Raw genomic sequence first — 17,792 nt, 5'->3', positions numbered from 1 at the left:
CGGCCAGGTGGTTTCTGAGGAACTGCCTTTCTCCTCTGGCACTCGCTACAGTGCGACACATAGTGACGGACACTCCTAAATAAACCCGGCCAGAAAAGTCTCTTGCGGATCCTATCGTATGTCTTAATAAATCCTAAATGTCCGGCCTCAAGTGTGTCATGGAATTTCTGTAGAACATCTAAGCGCATGTGTTTAGGAATCACTGGTAACCACCTCTTTCAAAAACGGATCAAAGTTTTTCTTGCAAAGTAATCCTTTAACTACCTTAAATTGTCCTTTCACATCCTCTGACCGATTTAAGGAAGCATAATTTGAGATATCTTGGCGTCCTTCTTCTGCTCAGCAGAGAGATCCTAGAGTGCAGCGAGACAGTCATTATCTTCATCAAAGTCTTGATGGTCTTGCACAGGGTTTCTTGAGAGACAGTCGGCATATTGGTGTTTTATCCCACTTTTGCACATTATGGTAATGTCATATTCTTGAAGTCGTAGTGCCCACCTGGCGAGTCGTCCTGTTGGATCCTTAAGATCTGTCAACCAACAAAGTGAATGATGGTCTGTAACAATTGTGAATGGCCTTCCGTAGAGATACTGTCGAAATTTGCACATGGCCCAAATCACAGCAAGATATTCTCTTTCTGTAGTTGAGTAGTTTCTCTCGGCTTTTTTAAGTGTCCTAGACGCATAGGCTATAACCTTCTCTTTTCCATCCGAAATCTGCACTACAACAGCACGGATCCCATACCCACTGGCATCTGTGTGTAGTTTTGTAGGTACTCTCTCATCATACAGATCGAGTACAGGGTCAGTCGTCAGAGCTTTTTGCAGCAAATCGAAAGAACCTTGTTGAGCACCACCCCAGATAAATTTAGCATCGGCTTTTAACAAGTCTTGGTGTGGCCTGGCTTTGATACAAAAGTCTTTGATAAAACGACGGTAATAAGAACACAATCTGAGGAAGCTTCTCACATTTCTAATACTTTTAGGGATAGGAAATTCCGTCATAGCTCTCACTTTTTCTGGGTCTGGCCGTACACCTTCGTTTGACAAAGGTGTCCAACCATTTAGATTTCTTTTGCTCCAAGGGACACTCTCTTGCATTAAGTTTCAGTTCGGCTTGTTGGTACGGTCTGGCTTGTTGGAGGCACTTAAGAACGGCCCTCAGTCTTTTTATGAATTCATCAAATGTCTCTGAGAACACTATAATGTCACCTAATTCACAAAGACACATCGTCCACGTCAGGTGCCTTAGAAGATTATCCATCATTCGTTCCAAAGTTGCTGGTGCATTACACAGACCAAACGGTATTACCTTAAATTCATACAGGCCCTCAGGGGTGATGAATGCAGTTTTCTCACGATCAGCCTCATCTACTTCGATTTGCCAGTATCCCGAGTACATGTCCATGGTTGAGAAAAACTTAGCCCCTTTCAGACAATCTGGTGTATCATCAATTCATGGAAGAGGGTAAAGGTCCTTTGTAGTTATCTTATTAAGCTTCCTGTAATGAACACAAAAGCGCCAACTGCTATCTGTCTTCCTGACAGGAACCACTGGTCACGACCATAGGCTCTGCGAAGGCTGAATGATGTCATTCTACATCATTTTCTCTACTTCGTCGCAAATTATTCGACGTTCCGTTGCTGACACACATTATGCTCTCTGGCTTATTGGTTGATGGTCTCCAGTGCTAATCCAGTGCTTCACTGACGATTTGCCTAATTTGCTCTTCACCTGTGGATTGAAGCATTCAGAGAACTCTTGAAGAATGGCAGTTAGCTTCTTCTGTTGTTCCTTAGTGAGGTCTGGTGATAGTCGAGCTAGAAGATCTTGTCTCGTAGTGGTGGCGCGAAAGTAGCGCTAATTTCGCCCACAGACCCGGCATGGGAAGTTTCTATGACGCTCAGCTGTTCTCCAATTAACAGCTCAGCATTTACTACGCTCATGCATCTTGGAAGGATCTGCGGTTCTCGGCGACACTTAACTATCCACAATTCACCGAATCCGTTGTTAAACGAGATGCCAGAGGCTGGGATGACCAAGTTATTCTCCAGTGGTTTGCTTCTCTTACATTCCACTCAAGATCCATGGGTTGATGCATGGCATGACACATGACAGCTACCTTTCTAGTGCTGACTGTAGGAATGATCACTTCATCCAGCACACATAGTCTCCACACACTCGGATGCGCATCTTCCTGTCCAGAGTACCTCATCTCATCTACCATAATCTTGGAGCGACCACAATCTATAATTGCTTGAGAAGCTATCATCTGAGAATGACGTCATGATTACACTCTTGGAAGACGATGAATTCTAACAGCTGTGTATGGCCACTTATACCCACATGAATGACACATCTTCCTGTAGGTTTTACATATTTCCCATTAGCCTCCTTCAGCAGAGATGTTTTGCTGTCGACGAATACGGTTTTCTGCAACTGGCGATGGTACTTCTCCGAAATGACTGATTATGATGCTCCAGAGTCCACAAGAGCTTGGGCTGGTTGGCCATCCATGAGGACATCGACGTAGTTTCCTATCATTTTCGTAGTGATCGACGGCGGAGGATTTTTCTCTTCGACAGTCTCACCTCCAAGGAAGGTCGCAGTCTTTAGTTTTCCAGGTGGCGGCGGCTAGGTGATCGGCTGCAGCTTCTAAACGGCGATGTGGACCTTGATCGGCGTGTTGGGGAGCGTCCTCTCCAGCGGCTAGCTTGCGGCGATGGTGACCTACGTCGTCTGGCGCCCACCTCTTCTTGTTCATCTTCGTCGTCCCGGAGTTGGCGACGGCTAAGATCGTTCTGCTGTCTTTTGGCGGGGGCTCCATCAAATATCCTTTCTCGACAATAACGCATCACATGTCCCGGTCGTCCGCAGTGGAAACATACTGGTTGGTTACCCTGGGTCCTCCAGACATCAGTCTTCCTTGGTACCTAAACAGGTTCCTCATGCGGCATTGTAGAAACGTAACTTCGCCTGGGTCTCGACTTTTTTATTGTTTTAAAGGGAAATGAAGGACGAGAGATTGGGTTCAATGTCCGTTCCACTTCCTCGCTTATGACCTCTTGAACCGTCTCGGTTTTTTGCTCGACGTGCAATCCAAGTGCCTTATGAACTTCCTCTCTCACTATCCGACAACGAACACTTGTGAAATCAGTTTCTTCCTCCATCACAGACATCGATACGACGCTTGGAATCCGTTCAAACTTCTTGCGTGTAATTCTTTTTTGATGCATTGTCTCGATATACTAGCACCATTTTATGAAGTCGTCTGCTGTCGAAACCTCCTTCAGGAGTAGGGCTTGATACATGTCCTCAGCGACACCCTTCATGAGATGTGCAACCTTATCTTCCTCCTTCATTTGAGGATCCACTATTTTACACAGCTCCAAGACGTCTTGAATGTAGGATGCTGTAGTTTCTCCTGGACGCTGTGCCCTGCACTTTAATTTATCTTCAGCCTTGCACTTCTGTCGTTGTGTGTCGCCAAAATACTCGCGCAGTTCCGCCTGGAATACTTCCCAGCTTGTGAACTTCTCCTCGTTCTTCTCATACCATTGCTTGGCAGTGCCCTCCAAGTAGAAAAATATGTTAGCCAAACACACGGTGTCATCCCATTTGTTAAATTTTACTATAAGCTCGTATACCTTCAGCCACTTGTTTGGATCTTGACCATCGTCACCAGAGAACCCGGAAGGATGTCTCATGTGATGGCACACAGTTGCTGTTATCGTGACGTCATCTTCTTCTTCTGTCTCTGATAGATTGGGATCTATAGAATATGCCTCAAACTCGGGTTTCTCGCCACGTAAATGGCGGCTCTGTCGTGGCCTGATGGGAGCCACTGTGTCGTCGACAATGTGTGGTATCACAAGTTCCAATACCCAGCGCCTCCACCAGAGTAATGTCACGCAGAGGAAGGTGTTAGGAGATGAATGACGAACACTAACTTTACTTAACGAAGGTTTATTCAGCACTTGCACATACAAGAGCGCGGAGTGAACTGCCTCCAGCCGGAACACATACAGTATATATACTGTTACAGAACATTCCGGTACAATGATTCTTGCCATTTGTGGATACTTCTAGAATAGCAATGTTTCAGTTCAGGTGAGTTTTGAACTCACGACCCTCCATGCAACAGTCTAGTATCATAACCACTACACTACAGCGGCTGCACTACTCAGCTTCTTCTGCAACAATATTTTGAACAATTAATTCTGATAAAATACAACCTGAATACAAAATTAACTATTTTGTGAAATTGTCCCCTATGTGTATATTACTATCAGGAATGGTATAAGAACAAGTCAATAGTTCCACCTTACTCCATTACTGCTAGTTCCAATACAAATCAGTGTTGAACTTCCCACATAGAAGTGTTGATTTCTTGCATAGCTATAGATGTAAGCAACAACTGTATTTGCATATATCTCTGTGTATAAAGAATTTTATAATAGCTTTGCATTACTACTCTTTTTTAGTCTCATAACTGCTTTTACACAAATAATCTGACAGTATGTAGCCTCATGTAGAAATTGAAACTAACTCATCTACCTATATCCAATTTTCTGTGGGGCATAGAACACTAATAACACTTAGTTCAGTACTAGTACTTGGTGTTGCCTTTTTCATACTACTGATATCTTATCATACCAGGTCACTTCCACAAACTTTGTAAGTTTATTCAAAATCATTTACTCTCCCCATTACATAGATTTCTGTCACGTCTGGATGTTTCTGAGTCATAATCTCTACGTTGCCACAGGAGGGCCCTGTTTAAGGTCCAAGGGCCACTTGGGGCACCAGGCTGAGGCACACTAGAGGTGCCTCTTGTGAAAAATTTGACACAGAGTGTATCATAATTAGTAGCAAAACCAATCCATTTCCATGTTCAGTAGATTTAGGTTTATTTTGACAGGTCTCATGAAGAGCCCAAGGAATTGCAGCTTGGCAGGTAATGTACGTGCAAGGGAAGTAGAAGGGAAAGGGGGCATGAAATGTTTCTTGTGTGGAAAAATGGGAGGGGGGGGGGTGGCAAATGACATATTGTCACTTGTGTGGAAAAATGATCCTTGTCACAGAATTTGGTAGAAAGATGTACCTATTAATTTTCCGGTTTCTTTCAATCAGTGTGGTATACTTGTGTGATATGGTAGTTTTTGTTAGAACTTTTCTGGTCTGTTATAAGCTGAGGTTTGATAGGGTCCCTGAATGTTCATCAAACCAGGAACATATGCTTGCAGACCTGTGAACATAGCTGCTGCCATCATGAAAGATGGTAGTGTCCATGACATATCACCATGAATATATAGAAGAAAGGAAGATAACTGTTTGGCAAGAATGCTGAAATATACATCCGTAGCCTGAATGAATGGGCTCAAGCCATGGTACAAAAAAACATCCCTCGAAGATCACAGGACCACCTCCATCCTGACCTACACCCTCAGTGCATTATAGTTTAAATGCCTCACTGAGCCACCAATGCACTCAGCACCTTGTATCATTTGAAAAGGGGAAAAACTGTGACTCATCAGGCCACACTATGTGCCTCCATTCCTCTGTGTTGTTTGGCTCATTAAGTAGATTTATGTGCATTTGTGAGTAATGGCCTTTTGTGAGGTACCACCCTACGCTAAATGTCCATTGCACTCCCTTCACAACTTATTGAGATGAAACTGCATTCACTGATGCCATTTCCTGGCAAGTTTGAAACTGATCATCATTGACATCCCTGTTAGTTAAGACCTTATCATGACCATAGTTAAAATGCTGTTACTTGGCTGTGAATAGTACACTATTCCCTGTAAACACATTCGACATTCCACATTGATACACTAACAAACTGGGCAACATCAGTCACAGTGTGGTTGTATGCACATCCAAATACAATATCTCCTTTTCCATTCTGTCACATCTCCTTCTCAACCTAGCTTACTGCAGTGATTCGTACAACTGACATCACTTGCCTGAAATGATTTGTCAATGGTGGATGGTCACATGAGTGCCTGCTACTAGTTCTATGTCATCTACAGAATTCCAAAGTGACAATAGTGCTCTTTTATGAGGATAGCTGATATCTTTCCCCATGAGCTGAACTCTTTGTGGACAGAATTATTGATCAATAAAATCAAAATATTGTATGTGCTCTATTTGTAATATACAAGGGTATGATATAAGATATTTTGATATTTGATAAAAAGACATATTGGTCAAGTTTTTTATAGTATATTATACAGTGTTATTTATTTTTTACAGAAATGATTTTACAGATGAATTAAATGTTGGCTTCTTAGTAGTTATATATACTGTCTGACAAAACAGTGAAGCACCCAGAAGACATGGTCGGCTGTCAAACATATAAAACACCAGTGTTTGTGTAAAAGATTATAGTTGCAATTCTCTGTGACAGGTAGAACTGCCACCGTAGTTCATTAGTGCATGAAGCACACTGTAACCCCTCCACATCTGTGCCTGCCATACAAGAACAAGTAATGGATTCCCTGCAATGTTCTTTATCATCCTGCATCATTCAGTAGTGATTAGCAGCAGCCAGACTAGGGAACTACTTTCCCATATGTAGGCTCCCATTAACGCCACAACACAAACAGCAGTGTTCGGAGACGTGCCATGAACATGGAACCTAGACTGCTGATGAAAGATGTCACATTGTATTCTGCAATGAATCATGATTATGCGCTAGGCTAGATGATCATCGTCGACAAGCATGGTAGTGACGTGGGAAGATGTCCCATTCTTCCAATGTTTTGAAGAGGCATAGTGGTATTAGTCTTGGCATCATGGTGTGTAGAGCCATCGGGTATGACTTTACATCGTAGCTGGTACTGGTTACAGAACTGTGATGGCAAAATGGTACATAACAGACATCCTGCATTCTCGCATACTACCACTCATACTACAGTATTGTGGTGCTACTTTTCAACGGAACAATTCTCATCCACGCATGGAAAGTGCCTCTGTGAAGTCTCTGTGTGATGTTGAGGTATTCCTGTTCTAGCAACATCAAGATTTGTTGTTGATAGAAAATGCTGAGGACCAGCTGAGACATCAACTCTGTCAAAGTGCCAGTATCCAGGATACCAAGGAATGACTTGCCATTGGAGAGGGTACAATGGCTTTATGACACCCTTGACAATTGTATCAGTAAATAAAGCCAGGCAAAAGAGAGTGCAATGTCATACTGATAGGTGGGTCCACTTTACTGTCAACTTCTTTGTAAATTTGCCCCAATCTTGTAATCACTGAAATAATATCACATACCCTCTCAACCCATGAAGTTTCGTTTTGTTCCCTCCTCCCCAACTGGGTGCTTCACTATTTTTGTCAGGCAGGGTATATACACTTTTCTGACACATGGAAATACACAATAATGAGATACTTGTGACCTGTATAACCATTATCTTTTGTGGAAGTCCAGAAAACAGTTCCTTATTGTCTAACATTGTCTTGATGGACAACTCATCTCTGAGAGCTACATAAAAGGTATACAGAAAATTAGTATCGCAGAAACAATTTTAAATAATGCTGCAGAGCAAATGTGGAGATAAAAGCCAAAACCTTACCATTTTCAGAAATGTTTCTTGTAGCTCACATATTTGTTAGCACAAAACAGCTGCAGTATAATTAAAGGAGCCACTCAAGTAACTGTTGCCACCCTCTCCATCTGCTCTGTGTGCCACACAAGCAAATACACTACTCTTCTCTGCATAAAATTCTGTAGGGCTGATTTTATATAAAAACAACTTTTCTTGTGAATGCCTAAGTTAACAAATTTGTAATTCTTAAAGAAAATAATCACAATGTTTTGGAATAATATCTACCATAGTAATTTTTTATCCAGATATTTCTCAAAATTATCCACTTTTTGTAGAATTTCTTAAAAGTTCACAGCTTACCCTTTGTAAGATCATTCATAATAAGTATGAAGAGCTGAAACAAATGTTTCCACATTCCCAAGATGCAATTGCTCAAGTGATTCAACAAATTGTCACAGCACTATTTTACAATGTATTGGAAGCTTACAAACTTGTGAAGCACAACCATAGAGGGTTATATCCTGTCATTAATATTCAGTAACTCATATCTGTATGGTACAGTTTATAATATAGTTTTAATGTCGCTAAGTTTGGATTTTTTTTTTTTTTTTTTATTAAAAGTAGTTCTGAAGGAGCATACCACCACAGCCACACTTTTGACATGAGCCACTTTTAGTTAAGGGACAGCACCATTTCTTACTTAGTGATTCTCAAGCTGCAATGCATCTCCTCCATTACTGGCAGTTCATGAAGCCATACTGTCACATACTTTCATGTTTTCACTGTGTTTGATGGTTCTTCATTGACTAAGAGTTTGTTACATTGTCCTATGTTTAAATTGACCCTCACACAGTATATCACCTCTTCTAAGATGGTTTAGAAAGCTATTCATTAATGAAAATGTGGTTAAGATGTGTCTGAATTTTGATTCCCACAAATTTTGCAATGACTGAAAATGTGGAAAGATAGGAAAGAAGTACCATCAATATTTTCTGAAAGTTTGAATCATAAATGTGCTCCATAATTAATTCTTATAAACAAAAATGCGTACCATAACTTCAGTTTCGAGCTAGTTGTCATAGTATTATATTAGTGAATATCTAAATTCATTACACATTTAACAATAAGTCATTACAATTTCACCAAGTAAATTTTTCATTAAGACTTTTGACTTCTTTCATTGTAGCCGATCCAGGATGTCTCATTCAATGGACCGCACTCCATGCCTGACAAAGCGGTCACATCCTGGAGCAGCAGTGAGCGTGAAAACACAAGGACCTGTAAGACGGAGCAATGAGGGACCGCCTTCATTACCATCTGCAACACCTTCACAAGACAGTGATTCTCATGAAACCCCACCAAAAGTGTTCCAGGCTGCCCAGTATGAACAGCATCTTGTAGAGACACTTGAAAAGGATATCATTCATAGAAATCCTAATGTGCAGTGGAACCGTGTCACTGGGCTGAGCGAAGCAAAAGCAATACTTCAGGTGATGAATAATATTCAGTTACACACTTATTTTAGACAGTAATATTTTGTTGAGTTACATGTTATTACTAACACAACTCAAGAATAATCAAACATTTCAGCAAAATATGATGAAAGTATTAAAAAACCAGAAGAAGGTGTACATGAGAAATGTTTCTCTACTGCTTGAATAACTTTTTGTATTTAAAATACACTCTGGATGTTTGGTATCAGAAATTATGTTTTATATCTCCTGCTTAATAAAAAGAACAGTTTAATACTAAATCATTGCATCAGACATGAGAGCAAATACCCTCATCTCAGGTGCCCTGGATATTGATTGACATCTGCACTCTTCATGCCACTGGTTAGTGGCTGTCAGGTACTGCTTAACACGACCACCATTCTCTTCCTCCTGTGTTCTATATGTAGAGGAAGCATGATGAGACCTATGTGTGTCCTACTGCTTCTTATCTTGCTCATGTGGATTTTCCCTTACAGGTACAAAAACAACAAAGTAAAACCAAATTCCATAACACACCGATGTTCAAAAGTTTCCTTAACAACTTTCCACAGAAAGAACATCCAAAATTTAACATTCTATGTTATAAATCTTCTGAAAAACTTTAACTTGGACCAGACATGCTATTGGGAGTTACAGTATTCATCTCTGAATTTCATGTATATGCTTTGCCAATGCAGCCTTGCCAGAGCCATACTCATTTTTAATCTCCTGTATATGCTGAATTTTATCAGTAGTATTTCATTGAAATGGGATACGCCATTTCCTGTCTCCATAATTAAGTACATAACATAGTTAGCCTTCCACTACTACTTCATGTAATCATCACTAACTAGCAAGACAATGAATGTTTCTCATGATGATGTGCAATTATGTAGAGACAGACACAATTTGCCTTTAAAAATAGTACTGAGTGACAGTAAGGCACACAAAAAAATGGAGATTTCCACTTGCTGAGCGGTAAGACATCGTTTCCTCAAACGAAAAGGCTATCAGGAAGATAAACATAATTTTGAGGTTGCTGATATATTGCTTTGGATACTGGAACAAAATAAAAACATAATATTTAAATAAATATCAAATTAAATAAATACTAATGTAAAAAGTGAGTTACACACATAAAATTTAGAGGTATTCAGAAAAATATCAGTCTATAGAACCAATGTTAGGGAGGACTGGAATAGTAATAGGAAGAAAAAAGAAGAACAGTGTGACAGAGTCAGTGGTGTGAAAGCAGAAGGAGCTAGGCAGATTACATAATATTGTTGAAGTTCAGACAAAGGATAATGTAGGAATGTTGGGTGTTCTATATGGACATTATCCATTTATGTAGAACGTTTTGCATCTGTGTAAAAGATCTGTCCTTTAGTTGGAAGTTACAGATGGTATGGGTTCTGAACACGTTGGAGTCTCACAGTTTCATAATCTTGCTACTTTAGGAATCATATCAATTTAAACATTAATTTTTTTCTTCGGGAATACATATATGTTAATCACACATAAGACGCATAGGAATTTCTAATAGTATTCTAAGCATACTGGTTTAAAAAAATCCTTATTTTTTCTTAGATGCAGAATATTCCCATAATTCATAATGAAGAATAGGTTATTGAACTGAAATCACTCATGTATAAAACAATGGAAACACCAGGTTGAAATATCAGCTGTATAAGAAAAGGATAGATTGCTACTCACCATAAAGATGACATGTTGAGCTGGAGACAGGCACAATGAAAATATTATTACACATTTAGATTTTGGCCAAAGCCTTTTTTAATAAGAAATCACACACACATTCATTCACACAAGCAAGCACACCTCACACATACATGACAGCCATCTCTTGCAGCTCAGACTTGTGAATAGTTGCCCCATAATCACAAATACTAATGTATGGTGCTTCACCTGGAAGAGTGACCTTCTCCGTTCTCAACAAACAGATAGATCTCATTTCTTCACAGAGTAATAGTAAGCTAGGGAAAATAGACCATTTATACTACTCACAGTTCTGCATGTAATTACTTCAGGCTGATCAGACTACAAAATTTATACTGAAACCAACTTTTTATCAACTGAATATAATGTTGATGTGATCCATATTTCATTCTTGATAACTCATTCGATAATGAATATGGAAAGCTGCTCTTGCTTTCTAGGTGACATGTAAAAACATGATATGTCATATAGCTTAGACCAGTCAGCATAAATTAAATTTTAGTGTTTTTCAACAATATGGCAATAGCAACAGAGAAAAAAATTAAACATTTAGTGTGAAATTATTGTTGCAGATGACAGTCCTCTGAAACTCTTTGGCAGTGACTAAACATTTATCAGTGTTTACAGCAATATGTAGGTAAAGTTCCTATGCCTACCAAGTGAGCAGCTCGGGGTATCAGAAAAATCAAAGGACATCATATCCTACATTAACATATTTGTAACAGGATTGCTGTTTATTTAAACATTATCTATCGTCTTACACTGCCAGATTCATACATGTTAGGGAAAACTGTCTCATGGTAATTTCTTCATGACACATGCACCATGTAGCATAAATTGATTGTGGTGGATATTATGTAAAAGCTTACCTAGACCTCTGTGAGACCTATGGTCATTTCAGAAAGTAACATAACTACTATGAACTGTGTCAATATTACTGCTAACATTCATGGCTGACACATACATTTTGAACCCTAGCCAGGTATGCGTAGTCTAAATTTGCACTTATTATTAACCACAAATAATGTTAGGAAGTAAATTTATTGGTGCACCAGTATAAAAATCCCAGAGTCTATGAAGAGGATTCTGCAAAATGCTTGGTTAGAAACTTTACAAAATATTTTAACTGCATGTGCCCTTAGAAAAAATACTTTTTTAACCTTTCCTGCACTGTCCCAGGAAATTATGTCACTGCACCATAGTGCAGTACTGAATGAAAGTATGTAAACACAATCTGCAGATTACACAGTGGTAGGGATTTTCAAATACCAAGCAGACAGATAGGAGCTTTTTGGAGAACTTACCCTTTATGCTGGTTCAACTCAGTTTATTATCCATCTGAACGCTTAGACTTTTACATAGAGTTTCATTTATTGTATTCCCATTGACATCTATTTCTAACCAGTAGTTGTAACATTTTTAACTGATTTCAATTGCATAATATAAGATTTGTAAGATAAAGTAAAATAATGGTAAGAATATCATGGGAGATTGTCAGTTCACCTGCCCAACGAACAACATCCTTGCATAACATGTGTCAGTAGACATCGAGTTATAAACACAATGTTTATGTCTGGCATAGTGGTTAAAAGAAAAATATGCAGTAATACATTTACAAATGTGTAAAAAAAATCAGAAATTTTAAAATCTTTTGCTGTTCAAAATATCAACCCTGGTGTGCAACCTCAGTTATTAAATTAACAGAATATACACTGAAGCACCAAAGAATATGGTAAAAGTGTGCATGCTCAGGTGCAGAGATATGCAAATAGGCAGAATACAGTGCTCTAGTTGGAAACACTTATATAAGACAGCAAGTGTCTGGCGCAGTTGTTAGATAGGTTACTGGTGCAACAATGGCAGGTTATCAAGATTTAAGTGACTTTGAATGCGGTGTTGTAGTCAGCAGATGAGCAATGGGACACAGCATCTCCAAGGTAGTGATGAAGTGGGGATTTTACTGTATGACCATTTCACGAGTGTACTGTGAATATCAGGAATCCGGTAAAACATCAAATCTCCAACATTGCTGGGCCATAAAAAGATCCTTCAAGAACAGGACCGACAATGACTGAAGAGAATTGTTCAATGTGATAAAAGTGCAATCCTTCTGCACATTGCTGCAGATTTCAATGCTGGGCCATCAACAAGTGTCGGTGTGAACCATTCAATGAAACATCACAACACAAAGCTTTAGGACAGTCAGTACCAACATTGGACTGTTGATGATTGGAAATATGTTGCCTGGTCAGAGGAGTCTCATTTCAAATTATATCAAGCAGATGGACGCCTATGGGTATGGAGACAACCTCAAAAATCCATGGACCTTGCGTGTCAGCAGGGGACTGCTCAAGCTGGTGGTGGCTCTGTAATGGTATGGGGCATCTGCAGTTGGAGTGATATGGGACCCCTGATATGTGTAGATACAACTCTGACAGGTGACATGTACGTAGGCATCCTGTCTGATCACCTGCTTCCATTCATGTCCATTGTGCATTCCAACAACACCCAACACATCCAGAATTGATACAGAGTAGCTCCAGGAACATATCTGAGTTCAAACACTTCTGCTGGCCAAAAACTCCCCAGACATGAACATTATTGAGCATATCTGGTATGCCTTGCAATATGCTGTTCAGAAGAGATCTCCACCCCCTTGTACTCTTACAGATTTATGGACAGCCCTGCAGAATTCATGGTGTCAATTCCTTCCAGCACTACTTCAGACATTAGTCAAGTCCATGCCACATTGTGTTGTGGCACTTCTGCATGCTTTTGGGGGGCCTACATGATATTAGACAGGTGAATTGGTTTCTTTGGCTCTTAAGTGTGTTTAGTAGCACTTGAAGAAAATAAGTAAAGGTACAAGAAGCTGCTTTCATTTTAGAAAGTATGGCATAAAGTTCCTGATGTTTCAGATGACAGGCTAACATTTCAGATGGTTAACTTTGCATATAAGCACAATACACAAAATTTGTCAGCAAAAAGCCTAATAATAAAGTTTCGAGGTTAACATCTATGATCATGATGAAGAACTAAGATATAGGAGAACAAGTGTGGAGGTACTTAGACATTCACATACTGTGCATTATTTATTGTTTATGAAGATGTATACATCAATGAAATAGACACTGAAGAGTAATGGAATGATACACATTTCCTTAGTAACATACAGTACCATGATGATGGTGGACACTTGTAATGGCATGGGGTTTGCAAGAGACTAGTTGCCCCATGGACTCTTACTGATTGATGATTCACATCTAGTGGAAACTAGTCTAATGATGTGTAGAATCCCAGGCTTGCTCAATAGGACTGAAATCAGACCATACTCTAATATCCATAGAGCACCACACTGACAACATTCAAGAGTGATGTGATGATGTGATGATGTGGTTATTTACACACATCATAAAAAGTTTTGTGTCACCCCAGTTCCCAGAACTCCTGAAGATAGTCATTGACTGTGGATATTGTATCACAGACACAGTCCCTTTGGCTGTTCAGAGATGTCACTAAACCTGCCTGAAGATTTAAACAACCACGCACGAGCAGTGACTATTAGATGGAGGGGGTCCGACTGCTGATCAGCTCCAGTCATTCCACCAGGAAGGAGGTACACGGCTCATGTTATCTGTAGTTCAACCAAGCCTAGATGGTCAATGCCACAGTTTGATCATGTCCACATTGTTACTTTCAGCCAGGAAGGATTCTCAACAAGGAAAGTGTCCAGGAGTCTCAGAGTGAACCAAAGCAATGTTGTTTGGACATGGAGGAGTTACAGGGAGAAAAGGAACTGTTCATGACATGCATCGCTCAGGCCACCCAAGGGCTACTACTGCAGTGGATGACTGCTACCTATAGATTATGGCTCAGAGGAACCCTGACAGCAACGCCACCATGTGCAATAATGCTTTTCATGCAGCTACAGGACGTCGTGTTACGGCTCAAACTGCACGCAATAGGCTGCATGATGCGCATCTTCACTCCCAACGTCCATGGCGAGGTCCATCTTTGCAACCATGACACCATGAAATGTGGTACAGATGGGCCCAAAAACATGCTGAATGGACTGCTCAGGATTGGCATCATGTTCTCTTCACCAATGAGTGTCGCATATGCCTTCAACCAGACAATCGTCGGAGACCTGTATGGAGGCAACCCAGTCAGGTTGAATGCACTCTGTCCATCAAGTACAGCAAGGCAGAGATTCCCTGATGTTTTAGCATGGCATTATGTGGGGCTGACATACACCATTGGAGGTCATGGAAGGTGCTGTAATAGCTGTACGATACGTGTATGCCATCCTCCAACTGATAGTGCAACCATATCGGCAGCATATTGGCGAGGCATTTGTCTCCATGGACAACAATTCGCACCCCAATCGTGCACATCTTGTGAATGACTTCCTTCATGATAATGACTTTGCTCAACTAGAGTGACTAGCATGTTATCCAGACATGAACCCTACTGACATGCCTGGGATAGATTGAAAAGGGCTGTTTATGGACAACGAGACCCATCAACCACTCTGAGGGATCTACACCAAATCGCCATTGAGGAGTGGGACAATCTGGACCAACAGTGCCTTGATGAACTTGTGGCTAGTATGCCATGACAAATACAGGCATGCATCAATGCAACAGGACATGCTACTTGGTATTAGAGCTACCGATGTGTACAGAAATCTGGACCACCACCTCTGAAGGTCTCGCTGTGTGGTGGTACAACATGCAATATGTGGTCTTTATGAGCAATAAAAAGGGCAGAAATTATGTTTATGTTGATCTCTATTCCAATTTTCTGTACAGGTTCTGGAACTCTTGGAACCGAGGTGATGCAAAACTTTTTTTGATGGGTGTATTATTATCATGCTGAAAATACATATCTCCAGTAGGATCATATAAATCACAAATATAAACACATGATCTGCCAGCCACTACCTGAATCCTTAGCCTATGAATGATAGGAGTACATGCACCAGAGGTCACGTTCAGTCTCATATGAATTTCATCACATGAAGAGACTACCACTTATTAGACTGCATCTTGATCGTTATAGGATTACACACACATTTTGAAATATGCAATTCTGTACTGGAACTCATCTGCCTTAGTGACCTTTTACCTTTTGTTGAGCATCCATTTGCAATGTTTTTGCCCTTATGCTAATTGCTCTGGTCTGCGAGGTGTGGTTTGCAAATTGTTTATTGTGTGATGGCGGTTTTTGTACCTTATGGTGATGCGATAGGTCTTGATGGTATTGTTTCCCAAATATTGTGTACAAAAATAGCAAGTGATCTGGAGGGCTGTGGTTTGTCTATCTAAGGTTAAATTCTCAGCCCAGTGATGGAAATCCCTACCAGCTAAATTTTGATAACTGTAGTTGCAGTATTACCTGGATCAACATAGCCACTGTATATACAGGAAATTGTGGCCAATGAAAGCTCCAGTAGCTGTATAGCTTCAGGGATGAAGCTGTCCCTCGCATCTGACTTGTGTCACTTGTCAGTCAAACATGTTGCCTTTCTGTGTGCAGCTATTCTGTGTACAGCCAGTGCATGGTCTGACTACATTTCAGTCATGTACCATACTGAAACACTCAATTCAGTGAAACAACAAAAGTGCTATTACTCCAATGTGGTAGCAATCAGTTTCCCATCAGCATACATATCTGACCTCATACAGATGCAAATATTCTGTTGTAGAAAAACTGGCTCTGTAAACCTGTGCTATTAAGAAATCTGTTTTACTTACTTTATTTTAATTGAGTCATATTTTTAGTTACTTAACTGAGTAGGACATACAGTGAGAAAGTTGGCGTAACTAATTTAATTTTGAAGCCAAAAAATCCACTATGAGAATGTTACAAATATTCTTTCCAAGATCCTCAAAGAACATGCATCAGTCAAGTGAAATTATTTCTATTTCCGGAACATACATTGCCATTAAATCTACTTTATTATTAATTTACAAACTCATTTCTTTCTGATAAATGGAGAACTTCCAGAATGAATGTTCTATATAATCATCAATTACTGACCAGTGAATGGCATATTGACATTTACATAGGCTGAAAAAGCACTCTATGTTTCAGGAAGCCATGGTACTCCCAATGCTGATGCCTGATTTCTTCCGTGGAATAAGAAGACCATGGAAAGGAATTCTTATGGTGGGACCTCCAGGAACAGGAAAGACTATGTTGGCTAAGGCAGTTGCAACTGAGTGTGGTTCAACATTCTTCAATATTTCTTCAGCAACACTTACCTCAAAATACCGTGGAGACTCAGAAAAGCTTGTGCGACTATTATTTGAAATGGTACGCTTATACAATAATGGAAATTCACTTAAGTTTTCACTAACTGCATAAAAATCACTTTTAATCAGTCAAAGTAGCAATCTGGTTTTAGAAGTCAGTATAGCACAATCAACCATTTATAAGTCATGAAAGTAGTTGCACTTTGCCTACGATTCAGAGATTTTGAGAAGGCTATAAATTTAATGTCAGTAAATTCTCTTCTGACAGTCCTTGACAGACAATACATTGATTCAACCTATGTTATTATGCTGATGAATGCATAAACCACTGCAATGACTATCATTAGATTTAACCAGGATAACGGGAATTTTAAAATTGAGAAAAGAAGCATGTACGGAGTTTTGTATCACCGATGCTATTCACAGCAGCCCTAGGTGATGTTTTCAGGTACATATGGTGAAAAATATTTGTTAATGGAATGTAACAGAACAACCTTCATTTTGCTGATGACATTGTGTTGTTTGCCTGCAAATGATTTGTAATCAGTACACAGGAAAAAAATTGTACAAATTAACAATGAAGTTATAGAACCAGTTGAAAAGCTGTATTTCAGACATTTGAAGACAATGGCAGTGTATGCAGCATAAGAAAAAAAATATAGGAACAAAAGTGGCCTGGGTTGCTTTGGTACACTAAATTTCGAAAGTAAGCATCTGACGTGTATGAAAAGTAAAGCTTGCAGTTTGTGTATTTATCAGTTATGCTTATGTTA

At 39.8% G+C, this 17,792-nt stretch overlaps 1 protein-coding gene across 1 annotated transcript in view; it reads left to right on the top strand.

The window, feature by feature from the left end:
* LOC124721751 (katanin p60 ATPase-containing subunit A-like 1) overlaps nt 1–17,792 on the top strand; it is a 203,053-nt gene that overhangs the window by 141,241 nt on the left and 44,020 nt on the right. The window contains exons 5-6 of the mRNA XM_047246853.1: nt 8,743–9,046; nt 16,859–17,080. Of these exons, the coding sequence (XP_047102809.1) occupies nt 8,743–9,046; nt 16,859–17,080 (526 nt within the window). The remainder of the gene's footprint in view (nt 1–8,742; nt 9,047–16,858; nt 17,081–17,792) is intronic.

Source organism: Schistocerca piceifrons, chromosome X, assembly GCF_021461385.2.
Source record: "Schistocerca piceifrons isolate TAMUIC-IGC-003096 chromosome X, iqSchPice1.1, whole genome shotgun sequence".
Taxonomy (NCBI): domain Eukaryota; kingdom Metazoa; phylum Arthropoda; class Insecta; order Orthoptera; family Acrididae; genus Schistocerca; species Schistocerca piceifrons.
This window is presented reverse-complemented; position numbering and strand designations above follow the sequence as displayed.